At 38.3% G+C, this 16472-nt stretch overlaps 2 protein-coding genes across 2 annotated transcripts; one reads left to right on the plus strand and one right to left on the minus strand.

Moving 5' to 3' along the window:
* Window positions 1-2797: 2797 nt before the first annotated feature.
* LOC140833407 (uncharacterized) lies at window positions 2798-3707 on the plus strand. The gene is made up of 2 exons (XM_073197753.1): window positions 2798-3092; window positions 3403-3707. The coding sequence occupies exons 1-2, from the start codon at window positions 2900-2902 to the stop codon at window positions 3561-3563; spliced, it is 354 nt and encodes a 117-aa protein (XP_073053854.1). The 5' UTR covers window positions 2798-2899; the 3' UTR covers window positions 3564-3707.
* A 1345-nt stretch (window positions 3708-5052) lies between these two features.
* Window positions 5053-6128, minus strand: LOC140835430 (uncharacterized). The gene is made up of 2 exons (XM_073200925.1): window positions 5919-6128; window positions 5053-5751 (listed from the first exon to the last, which is right to left on the minus strand). Exons 1-2 carry the CDS (start codon window positions 6126-6128, stop codon window positions 5053-5055), a joined length of 909 nt encoding a protein of 302 aa, XP_073057026.1.
* Between the last annotated feature and the right edge of the window lie 10344 nt (window positions 6129-16472).

The raw sequence follows: 16472 nt of genomic DNA on the forward strand, positions 1-16472 counted from the left end.
TAAGTCGCCCTTTTGGTGGCTTGGTCCATGGTGCATCGGTTTTAATCAAATCAACAAGAACAGCCTCTTTCCCCCTTCGGTTTCTTCATGGGTTCAGCTTATGGTTTCGTTTTTGGTTGCTTGGTATGGATCTTGGTTGGCCTATGGCCCTTAGCCATGGTTTATACCATGCCCCTCTATGTCTAGATTGTGCCATGGTCAATCAAATGGCCACTGGAACGACGCAAGACATCGATCAAAGCAAAACACTACACACGCATGCACGTTGGTTCTCGGTTGGAGTTTCGGTTGAGTTATGGTGTGACGCGGATTGTGGCTGGCCTAGGGCCCCTAGCCATGGTTCAAATCACTACTTGGGATGTTGGTAAGGGTCTCTGGTTGGTGGTTCACGCCCCAATGGCCGGTAGACTCGAAAACGACACAAGAGGAAACATGTTCAGCGGCTGTATTTTTGGACAGCAAGTTGCTGTGTCGGTTCGGTGGCTCGTTCGAGTTCTAGGTTGGCTTTTAGTCTATGGCCTTGGACCAGACAGTGCCCCTTTGAGTTGGGAAGGTCGTGTTTTTGGCCGTTCGTCATTCGGATCATTTTTGAGATCGTACGAGAATTTACGGTGCGATGTGCCAAATTGACTCTCGAAAGAGCGTTTCATGTTTTGGCCTCCATTCCACCTAGATTTCGACCCTATCATTTTAGGAGCATTATTTTATGATTTTTCAGTGTATTTTAATCATGACTAAATGTCGTTTCAGTGTTGGTTCGGGTTGGTTCGGAGTCATGATTAAATACGAAGTCATTAGGCGTCATAGTCGCATCTTTTGGTACGTAAATTGCATAGTTGGTCAAATTTGAACATTTGCATATTTTTTTCATTTCACAGTTCGGTTGCAGCGAGCCTGGGGACGATCCAATCCAATCCAGTTGGTAAAATTACAGAATGTTTCATTATTCTAGTTAATTATATTACGTGCATGAAAACAGAAAAATGATTATTTTTGAGATTTATGCGATATGGCTTGTGGTTCATTCACTATGTGGGAGTGTTATTTATACGGTCGCCAGTGACCGCTCAGTTCAGGTTGGTACCATCGGGTCTTCAGTGACCGCCAGCTCAGTTTCAGGCTCCCCGGTAGTCAGTTACCGATCAGTTCAGCTTAGTGCAGTGGCCACAGGCGTAAAACATAATCTCAACAGAAAATTTTATCAGATATTTCAGTACAGGCTCCAAGGAGCAAATATTTTTACTGTGATTATCAGTTCGGTTATGCACGTATTATAACTGCTCAGATCAGTTTATTTTCAGCATGCCTCATGACATGATATTTTACCCCATGCATATTTTTACTTCAGATGTTACTCGTTACCTGCGATATATGCATGCTGGGTCTTTAGGCTCACTAGACTTGATTGTTGTAGGTACTGATGAGGTCAGGGCTGAGGGCGGGGACTAGTGAGCCAGCTTGGGTCGGCAGTAGTGGCACCCGAGGACCTCAGTGCAGCAGTTGTTATTTTATTCCGCAAACAATTTTTATCAGTCGTGGATATTTTTAAATTGAAATTGTTGGCAAAATTTATTTTCTTCCGCTGCTTTATTTTTAAACATTGAACGTGATTTAACAGTTGATTTTATGAATGAGGCCATTTAAGTTCTTTTAAAAAGAAAATTTTTAATTTTCCGCAAATTTTCAAGCAAGAAGTTTTAGGGCCTTTACAATATTTCAACTCGAAAATTCATTCAATTAATTATGATAATCATGATAACATTTTAGATACTAATTAACCAAGCTAAAGATTGGGTTAATCAAATGATACCTAAAAATCGGAGGGTACCTATACCATACATCTAACAATAATCGATATTTAATAAATTAAATCGAGCCAAAATAAATTAAATCGAATAAACTATTTTTTCCCTCGATATTATAGTCGAATCTCTAACATATTAACGTGCTAGGATCAAGCCTGAACTTTCTGAAATTCGAAGCTAAACCTAAGTTGGATCGGTCCAAGCCCACTTCTCTCGGTTCACGGTAAGAGAGCCGGCTGTTCGTGGTTTTTACGGCGGGTTCCCGGGCGGTTCTCGGTGGCAAAAGAAAGCTTATGGTCCGAGATTTATGTTAAGTCTAAGCATGGGAATCAGAGCTGATGATGCCCGTGTAGATTGGGTGAGCTTGGGTGGGCAATCTACCGAGCAGAGAAGAGTACTTTCCCTGTAAAGATTTTGACATGATGAGATGAGTATGAATGGCATGATGGGATGATCCCAGGAGGTCTTGACTGGTCTCCTGGGTGGTTTGTCCTGGTCTCCCAGGTGCTCTATCCTGGTTTGTTCGGGTGCTCTGTACTGGTCTGCCCGAGTGATCTGTCCTGGTTTGTCCGGGTGATCTGGCCTGGTCTATCCGCCTTGGTGGGATGACCTCGGGTCAGACAATCTGCACACACTCAACAAGATAATATCAATGGGGCGCCGGAAGGGTTTCTGGCGTAGCTACTCCGATGCTCAAGGACATACTTCGATTACAGTGCATATACACTGTTCTTGATTAGACATATACCAATGCCCTGTCATCTGTCAGTAGGCATGGTGACCCATACTGTTCGGGTCTAGTCATGAGCACTGATTATCGTGCTAATGATGCATGGTGACTCATACTGGTCAGGTGACTTGAACCCTGTCCGAACGAGAGAACCCTGGTCAGGCTAAAGTACCTTGGTCGGGCGAAATACCCCGTTCGGGCGAGAGTATCCTGTCCGAATGTGTGTGCAGGAGAACTAGTTTGCGAACAATTGCCGGTTGGAGAGTGCTCATTCTCAGTCGCCTTCTCAAGCTACCGTTGCTTGCTCGAGACATTCGAGTCAACTGATGGGGCTGTGGCATACCAATGCAAGACATCACAAGTGATGGCGAATAGAATGGATGAATACATAGAGAGTGATGAATGTGTGAGAGCGTGTGGAGTTGACAAATCCTCTGTCGGCATCTCATCAGATGCTCTCCTCGAGTCTCGTTTCACCACTCAGCTATGTTCCCAACAGTGTTACCAGAACTGCCCCAATATTGTTGATCTATACTACAATTTGGCTTTAGCAGAAGGTGAGAGTTGCTTTTATTTTTAAATTTTATTTGAACTCTTTATTCATTTGAAACATCACATAAGTTTAAACCCTTCATTTATCTCAATTCAAGATCCATGAAAAATAACTAGAAATACAAATGACGAAGATCTAAGAAAAGGTGCATTAGACGAAAAAAATTTGAAAATATAGAAGCATCATTCAAGAATTTGTTATGTAAACTTGTACTAATCCATAATATCATAACATGAATTGACACATACATCATCTGAAATTATATTGATAAATTCGGTTTATTACTAAACGTTACTTCTATGTTTCTTCAACAGGAGTATTTTTACCAGATTTATGCAAGGCTCAACGGTTAAATACACGGCGTTCCATGTTCCAACTTCTGAGCTCTGGCGCAGCGGCAGCTGCATCTGCTCCCATTTCTTCAGCTTCAGCTCCATCTCCATCTTCTGTTGATTGCGCACCGCCTCCGATGTGATCATAAAATTTCAGGGTTCTTACATACATATATGTTTGTATACTTATTCTTATGTGACATTTGTATGTATATAATTTATATGTAGTACATCAAATGCGTCCTTTGTAAAGATATACATTTAATGCAGTTTGTGTTCTGTTTTAAGGACTCGTGCAATCATTATTAATAAATCAATCAAAAAAACTTGAACAAGATTTTTGAGTTTAGGGGTAATAACTAGAACAAAGTCTCTCAATTTTGGATCGCCAAACAAATTTTGAAAAATGACCATCAATGTTAACCATTTCTAATTTTGTAGGAAAAACTTAGATTGATATATAATTGTCTCGTTATCTTTGTAGTCAAATTTCAATTTTAGTACAATAAGTTCAATTGTTTTAAAATTTATATAGTATTTATAAACTCTTCAAAACAACTACACTCATGTGTTTGATAATAATTTTTTCAAACAACGTATTTTAAAAAACAATCGAATAAATTGTTTTTGAAAAACTTTAGGTGAATCGAAAGTGCTCCTTCTTTCAAACAAAGAGAAGATCCATATTTTCAAACAAAAACGGCTCATATTCGACGAGTGAAACGTATCATTTGAGGTGTTTATAATTTAAAATATTTGAGTTGTATTTTTAGAACAAACTACAACTTTTGGTGAAACGACAATGACCCGATCTTACAACCAGGGCCGGTCTTACACTTTGAAGGGCCTGGTGCAAAAAAAAAAAAAAGTCCTTTGTATTTATATAAAACTAATACTAAAATCAATAATATAAAGATAATTTCATTATTTGATTACATAAACTAATATCTATAATAAAAAAACATTATATTCCACATTGTTAATAATCAGTATCGTTACTCTATTTTGGTGGTTCTTTTTAGATGTATGAGCATCTCCAATCGGACATCAATTTGGTGTATTACGCTAAATTGACGTTGAGAAAAGCTCTCCAACCAACACCAAAGTTAACGCTATTTTGAAGATAGAGCTACAGTGTTGCACCAAATTTGGTGCAACACTGTAGCGATAGCGTTAAAGTTTTTTATTTTTTTTTAATTTTTTGTATTTGTTTTCTGCATTACTTTTCCTTCTTTTTTTTTTGATAATTTGTTTATATTTTGTTTTTTCATGTTATTGATTTTTAAAATTTGTAAATTTATGTGTTTGTTGTAAATTTGTAAAGTATTGTACATATTGATTTTATATTATCATACTTGATAATGATAAACTTGTATTTTGTCTAAATAATATTAATTAAAAAAATTTAAAAAAAATAACAACACAATTGAATAGAAACTGAAGTATTGAAAAACACTTTATTAAAACCAGATCACGGTTGAACATTTAGATAGTACAATAACTGACAAACACTAAAATCGTCCGAATAAAAGCCAATGAAATATGAAATTAAACATGATTAGCAAAAATAAATTATCAAATATCACAACACAATACAACAGAAATTAAAACGGGATGATAAGCACGAAAAGATTAAAACTCCGGTAAGTCGGATCCAGACCCTCCAATATCTCCGAAGTATTTTCCATAGTTGGGATTTTCATGTGCACGTTTCCTTTCATCCCTTTCATTCAGAATTCTCAACTGTTCGGCGCGAAAATTTTCACGCAATAAAGGCTCTTGAATAGAGTTGAGATCGATTAGCAAAATTTTGTTTTCTTCTTGAAACCTCGTTAGTTCCAATAGTTGTCGATTTTGTTCTATTTTTGTTTCATTTTGTTCCAGTTTTCGTTGAGTTTGTTGCATGCGTTGCATTTGCATTTCATTGATTTGTTCACGACAAACAGTTCCATGTTGTATCATTTCAATAATTTTTTCTTGTCCTGCTCTCATTGATTCAATTGTCTGTGAAAAAAATTCATCTTTCTTCTTTTTTAGCTTTGCTTTCTTCACTCCAAGTGGTCTCTGCGATGAACTACCACCAATATTTTCATCACTGAGATTAAGTTCAAATTGAGATAAGCTAGGAGACGCTGATTTGGGAGAATCTGTTGCTTGTGTGTCTGATTGTGGAGAATCGAAAAGTTCAACACTCCTTTGAATTGGATTCCTTGACGGGTTTGAGGAAGCTGTAAATTTCTCCATATCTTTCATAATTGACCATACATGATCAAACTTAAATCCTTTCTTGAAATTATCATCTTGTTTCATTAACTCTTTCGCACGGATCATCTGTATAAAGATGTTAAATTAATTGTAAATAATAAAAAGTAATGAAAGAATGTTAACATATTCTATTTAATAAAACTCACAATATCCATTTCAGAGGCACCGCTAGGATTGAGTTGTTCGATTTGTTGGATGCATGCTTTTAATTTACTAATTGCCGTCAATATTACCTGCATACGAGATTGCACTGATCTTTTGTTACGTACTTCAGTCATATCGGATGTCCTGGAATTGTTGTAGCTTTCCTCGACACGAGTCCAAAATTGGTTTCGAGATTGATTTATGCCTTTGATAGGATCTTGGGAAATATCAAGATAAACATGACAGAGATGCATATCTTCTTGATAGGAATAAGAAGCACTTCGTGCACTGGAAGCCATTGTAGTGGAAATATGGTTGGTGATAAGTGATATATCTTAGATAGAAAATTGTAGTGGTGAATGTTAATGAATGATGTGATATATATTTATAGAATGAATAATATTAGAAGATAAAAATTGTACGGTTGTGATTCAATGTAATCTAATCGAACGGTGTGTAAGTTGGATTAGATTTCTTGGATAAAAGATAATGATCGTACGGTTGTGATTGAATGTAATCTAATCGAACGGTGTGTAAGTTGGATTAGATTTCTTAGATAAAAGATAAAGATCGTACGGTTGTGATTGAATGAAATCTAATCGAACGGTGTGTAAGTTGGATTAGATTTCTTGGATAAAAGATAAAGATCGTACGGTTGTGATTGAATGAAATCTAATCCAACGGTGTGTAAGTTGGATTAGATTTCTTGGATAAAATATTACAATGCATGTGACTTCTTAGTGTTATTATATAATATCGCTATGATAAGGTAATGAATTCAATCAATCTACATAATGAATTATCAAAATTTTCATTTCTATCATTCATCGTCCTCTACTTCGGATGATGAATTCGATTCACATCTTGAAACTCAATTTGAGTCTCTTAATGAAACAGAGAACTTATTAGGGATTCTAGCTGCTAATAACACTGTTTTAGCGGCCACATATGTTGAGCAAAATGAATCCGAAGTTAGACATGGCGGATCGATTCCCGGTCATATCGTTATTCAACGTGATCGTGAAATGGCCGATCGTAATCTATTCAACGATTATTTTGCTGAGCATCCAAGATATAATGAAATAATGTTTCGGAGACGTTTTCGGATGTCACGAGGACTTTTTCTTCGTATCGCTGATGCTGTGAAGAATCACGACCATTACTTCACACAACGAGTAGATGGTCTCGGGCGAGTCGGACTTTCAACTAATCAGAAAATTACAGCTGCAATGCGGATGTTGGCATATGGTACACCTGCTGATGCTGCTGATGAATATATAAAGATTGGAGAATCTACCACAATTCAATGCCTTCAACGTTTTTGTCGATCTGTTGTAGAGGTGTTTGCGGAACGATACCTAAGGTCACCTACCCCTTCCGATATTGATAGACTACTACGTATCGGTGAAAAACGTGGATTTCCTGGAATGCTGGGAAGCCTCGATTGCATGCATTGGAAATGGAAAAATTGCCCCACAGCATGGGCAGGACAGTATGCAGGCCGTAGTGGATCTCCGACAATTATCTTGGAAGCAGTCGCTGATTATGATCTTTGGATATGGCATGCATTTTTTGGCATGCCAGGATCTAATAATGACATTAATGTTCTTGAGGCATCAAATCTATTTTCAAATCTTGCACAAGGTATAGCTCCTCCGGCACATTACTTTATTGGTGGAAAAGAGTATCATCAAGGATATTACTTAGCCGATGGCATATATCCGAAATGGTCAACTCTTGTGCAAACAATTCATGATCCACGCGGTCCGAAAAAAAAATATTTTGCAATGAAACAAGAGTCTTGTAGAAAAGATGTTGAACGGGCGTTTGGAGTTCTTCAATCACGATTTGCGATTGTAGCATCTCCGGCACGTGCTTGGCAGAAGAGACACCTACAAGACATAATGACCGCATGTATTATAATGCATAATATGATTATCGAGGATGAACGAGACTTGGATACACCAATCCAAGATGTGATGGAATCACCGCCTCTGAATGTGGAAATTGTTACAAATCAAAACATAAGATTTCAACAATTTCTTGCTCGATTTAAAAAAATTAAAGATAAAGAGGCTCATTTCTCACTACGTGATGCACTAATCGACCATTTGTGGGATTTATATAGTCATTCAGTTAGTTAGAAGTTCGATATTTGTGTTTCATTTCTATTTCATAAGCTTTATTTTAGTATTTTTAATGCTTCTTGTTATGGTTGTAATTTAATGTATAATTTAGTTGAAAGCAAGTGGTATGTCTTATAATTCGTTATAAAACTCGGTGGTGCATTTCATTATTCGATTATAATATTATAATTTCAATTAATTGATTCGATGGATGTTATACATATATTTAAAAGACCAATTATAGTTATATATTTTTTAATTTTTCAATTGTATTTAATATATTTCACTATTTAAAATAATAAATTTCAAATTTCAAATTTTTATTTAAATTTTATAATCGCATATTATTATCTATATAAATGAATAACTACTATTAATAATTCAGTAACAAATGAAATTTAATATTAATGTATTTTTAATTAATATGTTACATTTATTTTGTGGAATGAATATTAGTTATAGTAAATAAAATATTAGAGAATATTCCGGGAATATTCTTTTTAGTGTTGAATTTAGAGTTGATGGGTTGGAGATGAATTTTATATTTGGTGTACAAATTACATTATTTTGAAGTTAGTGTTACGCTAAGATAGTGCAATGGGTTGGATATGGCCTAAGGATCAACATGAAAATTTGAAGTGTCCGATTGATACACACACTATCCACTATTAAATTTTAAAATATTTGATTTTAAAAAATTTGAAGATAAAATCCAAAGTCCAAATATTCAACCCAATATACTCATAACCCCAATTTAATTGGGTCCTATTCAGTCCATTCCAGTTGGGGGCCCTGTGCGGTGGCCCCATGTTGACCACCCCAGGGCCGCCCCTGCTTACAACTAATATTAGACATGGTCACTTGTTCGGCTCCCATCAATCGTAAAGAGTTCAATTACCGAGGAGATTGTTGGAACTAATAATTGTTTATGTTAGGAAAACGATCGGAACGTAATGTTTGAAGATATGTACGGTTTGAAATATTTTAGTTAATCATTTACTATTAGTTTTTAATTTTGATAAAACGATAAGTACTAGCACCTATATTTCGATGAGATCTTATCCATCTTGGCCAAGAATACTTGATAAATAAACCTTTGGACATATGGTCCTTTTAGTTGAGTTGATGAGACTTTCAGGATAAATAATATTGTGATTATTAAAATATTTGATGAAGATATGTAGTAGTATTGAATAAATAATAAAATATTTGATTTGATTGGTCAGTATTTTGGATAAAATCATAAATAACACTAAAATACTTAATAAATATAACTAAAAATATATATGAAAATAATATTGTAATTTTTTATTTAATGATCTAATTGGTGTGAAATAAATAATAATCGTAACCAAATCTTTGATTGAAGTAGACTGATCTTTTACAAATGAAACAAAGCAAAGGGTTTAAAAAGGACAAAAACTTGTGTGAGACGGTCTCACGGGTCGTATTTGTGAGACGAATCTCTTATTTGGGTCACCCATAGAAAAGTATTACTTTTTATGCTAAGTGTATTACTTTTTATTGTGAATATGGGTAGGGTTGACCCGTCTCACAGATTATGATCCATGAGACGGTCTCACATGAAACTCACTCAAAGTTTCTTTTGGAAAATCTTAATTTTCCATAGAAATTTAAGGAAAAGGTCCCCGTTTCGTTTCGATATGAGAGACCAAAAAACATATGTTTTTTTAAAAAAAATTTGAAAAACGTTGTTCAAACATTTTCTTATCAAAAATATCATTGCATATTTTCTTAAATCCAGACTACACCCTACACAAATTTTGATGAATTTTTCGCGAACAAATTTTTTTAATATGAAATTTACTTGATTAAAGTAATAAATATTATTAAATATTTTTTTAAAATTTTAGAAAATATAAGAATTTTTCTAAATTATAAATATAAAATATTTTTGTGTTTTAATATAAGTTTAATGTGTATGATAAAGCTCTAAAACTATTTTCATATATGTGTGTATAACTAGTGTTAGGATCGGGTTTAAAGTTTATAGGGAGGTGAATAAACCCTTAATTTTTTCGAAATATTCGTGTATGAGATGATTCTCAAATCGTACTCAATAGTTGTTAACTGAAAAAGTCATTTTCTCAACAGGACATATATGATTGGACCACTTTTCAATGTTTTAAAAAAGTGGAGAAAGGTTCATCTAGGTCTGAATCAAATAACTAAGCTTTTAGCAACACAAACCGTAAATAATAAATACAGAAAAATAAGAAACACAAGATCAGATTTTATGGAATTTCAAGGAATTAATTCTTCTACGTCTTATCTTCTTCCACCCAAGAAGAATTTACTAAAAGACTTTGGTTAAACAATAATGAGTATGTCACGTCCCGAAACTCGGGATTTGACACCGACGTCGTTTAACAATCACACAATTGAAAACAACCAGCCTCGTAGCATAGTATAAACCGAAATACCAGTTTATTAATCATAATCTCTCAAAAAAGCAACTGTCTTTACAACTGAAATAAAATAAACTTGCGGAAACATCTAACATAAAATTGAAAGTACTAAAATTCAAAAAAAAAAAAGAATAACATAACTAAACTAAATCACAAACTTCACCATCCCCAAAATTATTCAGATTTTTCTTCTTCAACCTGTTCTTCGGATTTATCTGGGGAAGGGTGTAAGGGGTGAGTATTTTGGGAATACTCAGCAAGTGTGGATATCGAACACAACATAATAATTTTTCAATATTTTCGAGAATAACATAAAGTTTCAACATGCTTTTCATAATCGTAACTTCGTATTCATACCATTGTAACACTGCGATTTTTTTCACCTTTCTATGGTTTACTAATATCAGTCCTTAAGTTTTGATCCTCTAAGGGGGCGAGGCCATAAAACAGTTCTATCCCACTGTTAAGGGCCATATGTTGGAATTCCACCCATTTTCAGGGAATTCTCACAGTGCCAACGCATAAACGTAACAAGATTTTAAAAAAAAAACGTAAACAATGTTTGACCGAATTTTTAAAATCAAAAACCGAAACTTTTTATCCATAACCCAAATTTGTAAAATTTAAAATTACCCACTTACCTTAAACTTTTGAAAAAAAACGTGAAAAAAAGCTAGGGTTCTTCGAAATTCCTACTTCACTGGCTAGACGGCGGTAGCGCTTCGCTGTGCTCGAAAATTCCTAAGGGGACTAGGGGGAGATTCTCGAAAAATTGGAGTGAAATTTAAGGTGTAAATTTGTAGTGAACCGTTCCAGAATCACCTACTAATCAAGAATTAAGCATGCAATTAACTTAATTAATAACAATCAGAGATAAATGCGGAAAATGGTCAACAAACGATAGTTATACAACCCAAATGATATCCAGAACAACTCAGAATAAAAATAAGCGGTACAACCATATCGAATCAAATAGTACTGAAGAACTAAACCAACCGGCTACTCAACGTCCTCATCGTCCTCCTCCTGAGCCATCCAACCTGAGGCCTGCCCCGAGGGAATGGGGTGTCCAAGATAAACAAAACCGAGGACGTGAGCGATAAGAACGCCCAGTACAAAAGCATGAGTATACAAGCCTATATGAAATGCACATGCTATGATATGATACCAGGGTAGTCAAGAAACAGGAGTCACAAAAGATCTCAATATGCTCAGTCTAGAGGCGCCAAGTGGATAGTGCCGCGCGGTACTCCTCTGGGTCACTACATCCACTACAAGATCAGACGTGGACCTAAAATGTCCCGGATCACCGAAGCCCTCCGGACCCGTCGGCCACTGTGTACTCTCGGTGTCCATGCGTCCACAAGACAGGGCTGAGCGGCCCCACAAGATATAGCTTATCTCGAAAGAGATACAGCTCAACAATAAAGGCTATCTCGAAAGAGATACGGCTCAAGATGAAATGTAACATGCAGTAATAAACGTGACATAAAAGCATGCATCATATGACATATATCAATGCAGCAAACAATCATGCAACACATATAAGAATGTATACTCGACCAGGATATCTCGGATAGTACTTTCGTACCTCAAACCAGCAGATCCTAACAATCAGCCCTAGAAACAAGCCTGCGTCCGTAGCCCACTGATGCCGCTAGCTCCCAACTAGATCACAGCTCCGCTACAAAACCAGTAGCTCCCCGCTAGTGCCTGAACCTCGGGAAAAGACTAGAAACCAATCAGAAACGACTAAAACGCTCTGGAACACTCGGAATTGGCGAGTAGAAAGTGAAGCCTCGCGCCTCTAATTATAGTCAACGTTCGGAAGATCCGAACCACTTCGGAAGATCCGATCCGGTACACTTCGGACGATCCGAACCCTGCATGTCTTCCACGAGTCCAGCCACCTGTCTCGGACGATCCGAACCCTGATCGGACGATCCGAACCCTGATCGGACGATCCGAACCCTGATCGGACTATCCGAATCCTGCATGTCTTCCACGGTTCCAGCCACCTGTCTCGGACGATCCGAATCCTGATCGGACGATCTGAACCCTGATCGGACGATCCGAACCCTGTTCGGTCCTTCCGATCCCACCGAAATATAATTAATCCAATAATTAACTCAAATTAGGCATCGGGATACTACATTCTCCCCCCCTAAAAAGAATTTCGTCCGCGAAATCGTGTCTGAAGAATGACAATTCTGAACAACAATACATTCAACTTAAGAATGAATTACACTCAAAAGTACAACTGAGATTACAATCAGAACTGAAAATACTACAACTAGAACAACTCTGGATGCTCTGACCGCATACGACTCTCTAGTTCCCAAGTGGCTTCTTCAGTGCCTCGGCGCTGCCACTGCACTAAGACAAGAGGAATGATCTTATTCCGCAACACCTTGTCTTTGCGATCTAGAATCCGAACTGGTCGTTCCACGTAAGACAAATCCGAATCAAGTTGAACTTCAGAGGGATGTAAGATGTGAGACTCATCTGCTACATATCGTCTCAACAAAGATACGTGGAACACATCATGAATACTTGATAGGTACGGCGGCAATGCAAGTCTGTAAGCCAAATCTCCCACGCTTTCCAATATTTCAAATGGACCAATAAATCTCGGAGACAGCTTACCCTTGAGACCAAATCTCAAAATCCTGCGAAAAGGCGAAACTCGGAGAAACACTTTCTCACCTGGCTGAAATTGAAGAGGTCGACGCTTGGTGTTCGCATAACTAGCCTGTCGATCCTGAGCAATCTTAATCCGTTTCTTGATTACTGCAACCTTATCAATAGCCTGCTGGACTAACTCCGGTCCCTCAACATGTCGTTCCCCAACTTCGTCCCAGAATAATGGAGTACGACAACGTCGCCCATACAACGCCTCAAATGGTGCCATACCAATACTACGATGATAGCTGTTGTTGTACGCGAACTAAATCAAAGGCAAATGATCCTGCCAAGCGGTTCCGAAAACCATAACACAAGCTCGCAGCATATCCTCAAGTGTACGGATAGTCCTCTCTGTCTGACCGTCGGTTTCTAGATGATAAGCCGTACTCAAACTTAGTGAAGTACCCAATGCTGACTGGAAACTACCCCAAAATCGTGAGGTAAAACGAGGATCTCTGTCACTAACAATACTGACTGGCACTCCATGCAAACGTAAAATCTCTTGAATATACAATCGAGCCATACGATCGAAAGTGAAATCACGGTTATATGGCAGAAAATGAGCAGACTTGGTGAGTCGATCCACCACTACCCAAATAGCATCACTGTTCCTCGAAGACAATGGCAAGTGAGTAATGAAGTCCATCGCGATATGCTCCCACTTCCATTCAGGAATAGGTAAGTTCAACAATAATCCTCCCGGTCGACGGTGCTCTGCCTTAACCTGCTGACAAACTAGACACTTGGAGACAAACTGATAAATGCTGCGCTTCATCCCTTTCCACCAAAATCGTGTCCTCAAATCTTTATACATCTTGTTGCTTCCCGGATGAACACTCAACTTGCTTCGATGAGCCTGAGACAAGATCTCTTCCCTCAAAGTATCATCCTCTGGTACTACAACCCGATTAGACAAACACAGAAGACCATTAGACTGATAATGGAAATTACTATCTCCACCAACCAACCGAGCTAATCTCTGAGTCTTGAGATCAGACATCTGAGCATCTCGAATCCGAGTGAACAAAGTTGGCTCAGATAAAATGGTAGCAACACGAATGCTCTCCATACCCTTCCGATGCTTGAACTTAAACCCCAACGAACAACAATCCTGGACAGTACTAGACATAGCACTGGTCTGAAGTGCAGAGGCTCTCACCTTGCGACTAAGAGCATCGGCTGTGAGATTCGCAGAACCTGGATGGTACTTGATCACACAGTCATAATCTTTAAGTAGATCCATCCAACGACGTTGTCTCATGTTCAACTCAGCCTGAGTGAACAGATACTTCAGACTCTTATGATCAGCAAAGATTTCAAACTGAACACCGTACAAATAATGACGCCAGATCTTTAGCACAAACACAATAGCAGCTAATTCTAGATCATGAATAGGGTACTTCTCCTCGTGAGATTTTAACTGCCTGGAAGCATAAGCGATCACATGACCATTCTGCGTCAACACACACCCTAAGCCTTGAAAAGAGGCATCGGTGTAAACACTGAAACCATCAGATCCTGACGGTAACGCCAAAACAGGTGCAGAAGTCAGAAGTCGACGAAGCTCTCTGAAACTATCTTCGCACTCAGATGACCACTCAAATGGAACATCTTTCCGAGTAAGTTGCGTCAATGGTCTAGCTACCTGAGAGAAATTCACGATGAAGCGACGATAATACCTTGCCAGACCTAGAAAACTACGGATCTCGGCCACTGTCGTCGGACGTGACCAATTCAGCACTGCCTCAATCTTGCTAGGATCCACAGAAACTCCTTCCTTGGAAATCACATGACCAAGGAATACTACACGATTAATCCAGAACTCGCACTTACTCAGCTTAGCATACAATTGCTTCTCGCGAAGAATCTGCAACACAAACCTCAAGTGATGGATATGCTCTTCCACACTGTGAGAATAAATCAAGATATCGTCGATGAAAACCACAACAAACTGATCTAAAAAAATCCCGAAAGACTCGGTTCATCAGATCCATGAACACCGCTGGCGCATTTGTCAATCCGAATGGCATAACTAGAAACTCATAATGCCCATATCGAGTACGAAATGCAGTCTTGGAAATATCATCATCTCTAACTCTCATCTGATGATAACCCGATCGCAAGTCAATCTTGGAGTAAATAGAGGTACCCTGAAGCTGATCGAACAAGTCATCAATACGAGGTAATGGATACTTGTTTTTGATCGTCACACGATTCAGCTGGCGATAATCAATACACAATCGCATCGATCCATCCTTTTTCTTGACAAACAAGACTGGATCTCCCCAAGGTGAAACACTCGGGCGAATATAACCTTTATCCAGAAGATCCTGCAATTGTTGCTTCAGTTCCCTCATCTCTGACGGAGCCAGACGATAGGGGGCACGAGAAATCGGTGTAGTCCCTGGCATTAACTCGATGCCAAATTCCACCTCTCTAATCGGAGGAAAACCAGGAATCTCATCTGGGAAAACATCAGGAAACTCACAAACCACTGGAATATCATCTATACCAACACTACCTGTGGACGAATCAACCGCATAGATGAGGTAGCCTTCCCCGCCCGACTCTAAAGCACGACAGGCTTTCAGAGCAGATACCACTAGCATCGGAGGTCGCGCTCCCTCACCATAGAAAAACCAACTAGAGCTCTCAGTCGTACGAAACTGAACAAGCTTCTGGTAACAATCCACAGTAGCTCGGTGGGTAGTCAATAGGTCTATACCCAAAATACAATCAAAATCTTCCATCTCTAGGATCATAAGATTCGCAGTCAACTCGTTACCCTCAAAATCTAAAGGACAACCCATCACTAGACGTTTTGCTAACACGGAATGACCCATCGGAGTAGAAACGGACAGAATGACGTCTAGAGAAACATACGGTAACTTATGACGCTTAACAAATCGTGCAGAAATGAATGAATGTGATGCTCCGGTATCAATAAGAACAAAAGCAGGAATACCGCATAAACAAAAAGTACCTGCTATGACTCTCTCTGTCTCATCTGCAGCCTGATCCTGGTTCAGCGCAAATACCTGACCTTGGGCACGAGGTCGAAGGTTTGAACTACCCATTGCCTGACCCTGCATCCTCTGCTGAACAGTCGTCTGAGATCCGGAACCAGATCCTGTTCCACCTCGCAACTGAGGACAATTCTTCTTAAGATGACCCATCTCTCCGCACTGAAAACAAGCTCCCGCGGCTGATCGGCACTGCTCCGATGGATGGTTCTTCCCACAATGCACACAAAAAACCTTCTTCTTACCAAAGCGAAAAACACCGCTAGACCGAGATCCAGATCCAGAAGAAGAAGAACCTGACTTCTTGAAAGACTGAGATCGAGGGCTCAAAGTATTCGAAGGTCTAGAAGAAAGAATAGACCTACCACGCTGGAGACTGA

Source organism: Primulina eburnea, chromosome 6 (genome assembly GCF_022965805.1).
Source record: "Primulina eburnea isolate SZY01 chromosome 6, ASM2296580v1, whole genome shotgun sequence".
Classification (NCBI taxonomy): domain Eukaryota; kingdom Viridiplantae; phylum Streptophyta; class Magnoliopsida; order Lamiales; family Gesneriaceae; genus Primulina; species Primulina eburnea.

Bases quoted from the DNA above. Each gene is read 5' to 3' on its own strand.
- LOC140833407 (XM_073197753.1), top strand. From the start codon at position 2,900: ATGGCGAATAGAATGGATGAATACATAGAGAGTGATGAATGTGTGAGA. The intron at 3,093-3,402 runs GTGAGAGTTGCT...TTTCTTCAACAG, and splicing joins CAATTTGGCTTTAGCAGAAG to GAGTATTTTTACCAGATTTA.
- LOC140835430 (XM_073200925.1), bottom strand. From the start codon at position 6,128: ATGGCTTCCAGTGCACGAAGTGCTTCTTATTCCTATCAAGAAGATATG. The intron at 5,752-5,918 runs GTAATATTGACG...ATCTTTATACAG, and splicing joins CAGTGCAATCTCGTATGCAG to ATGATCCGTGCGAAAGAGTT.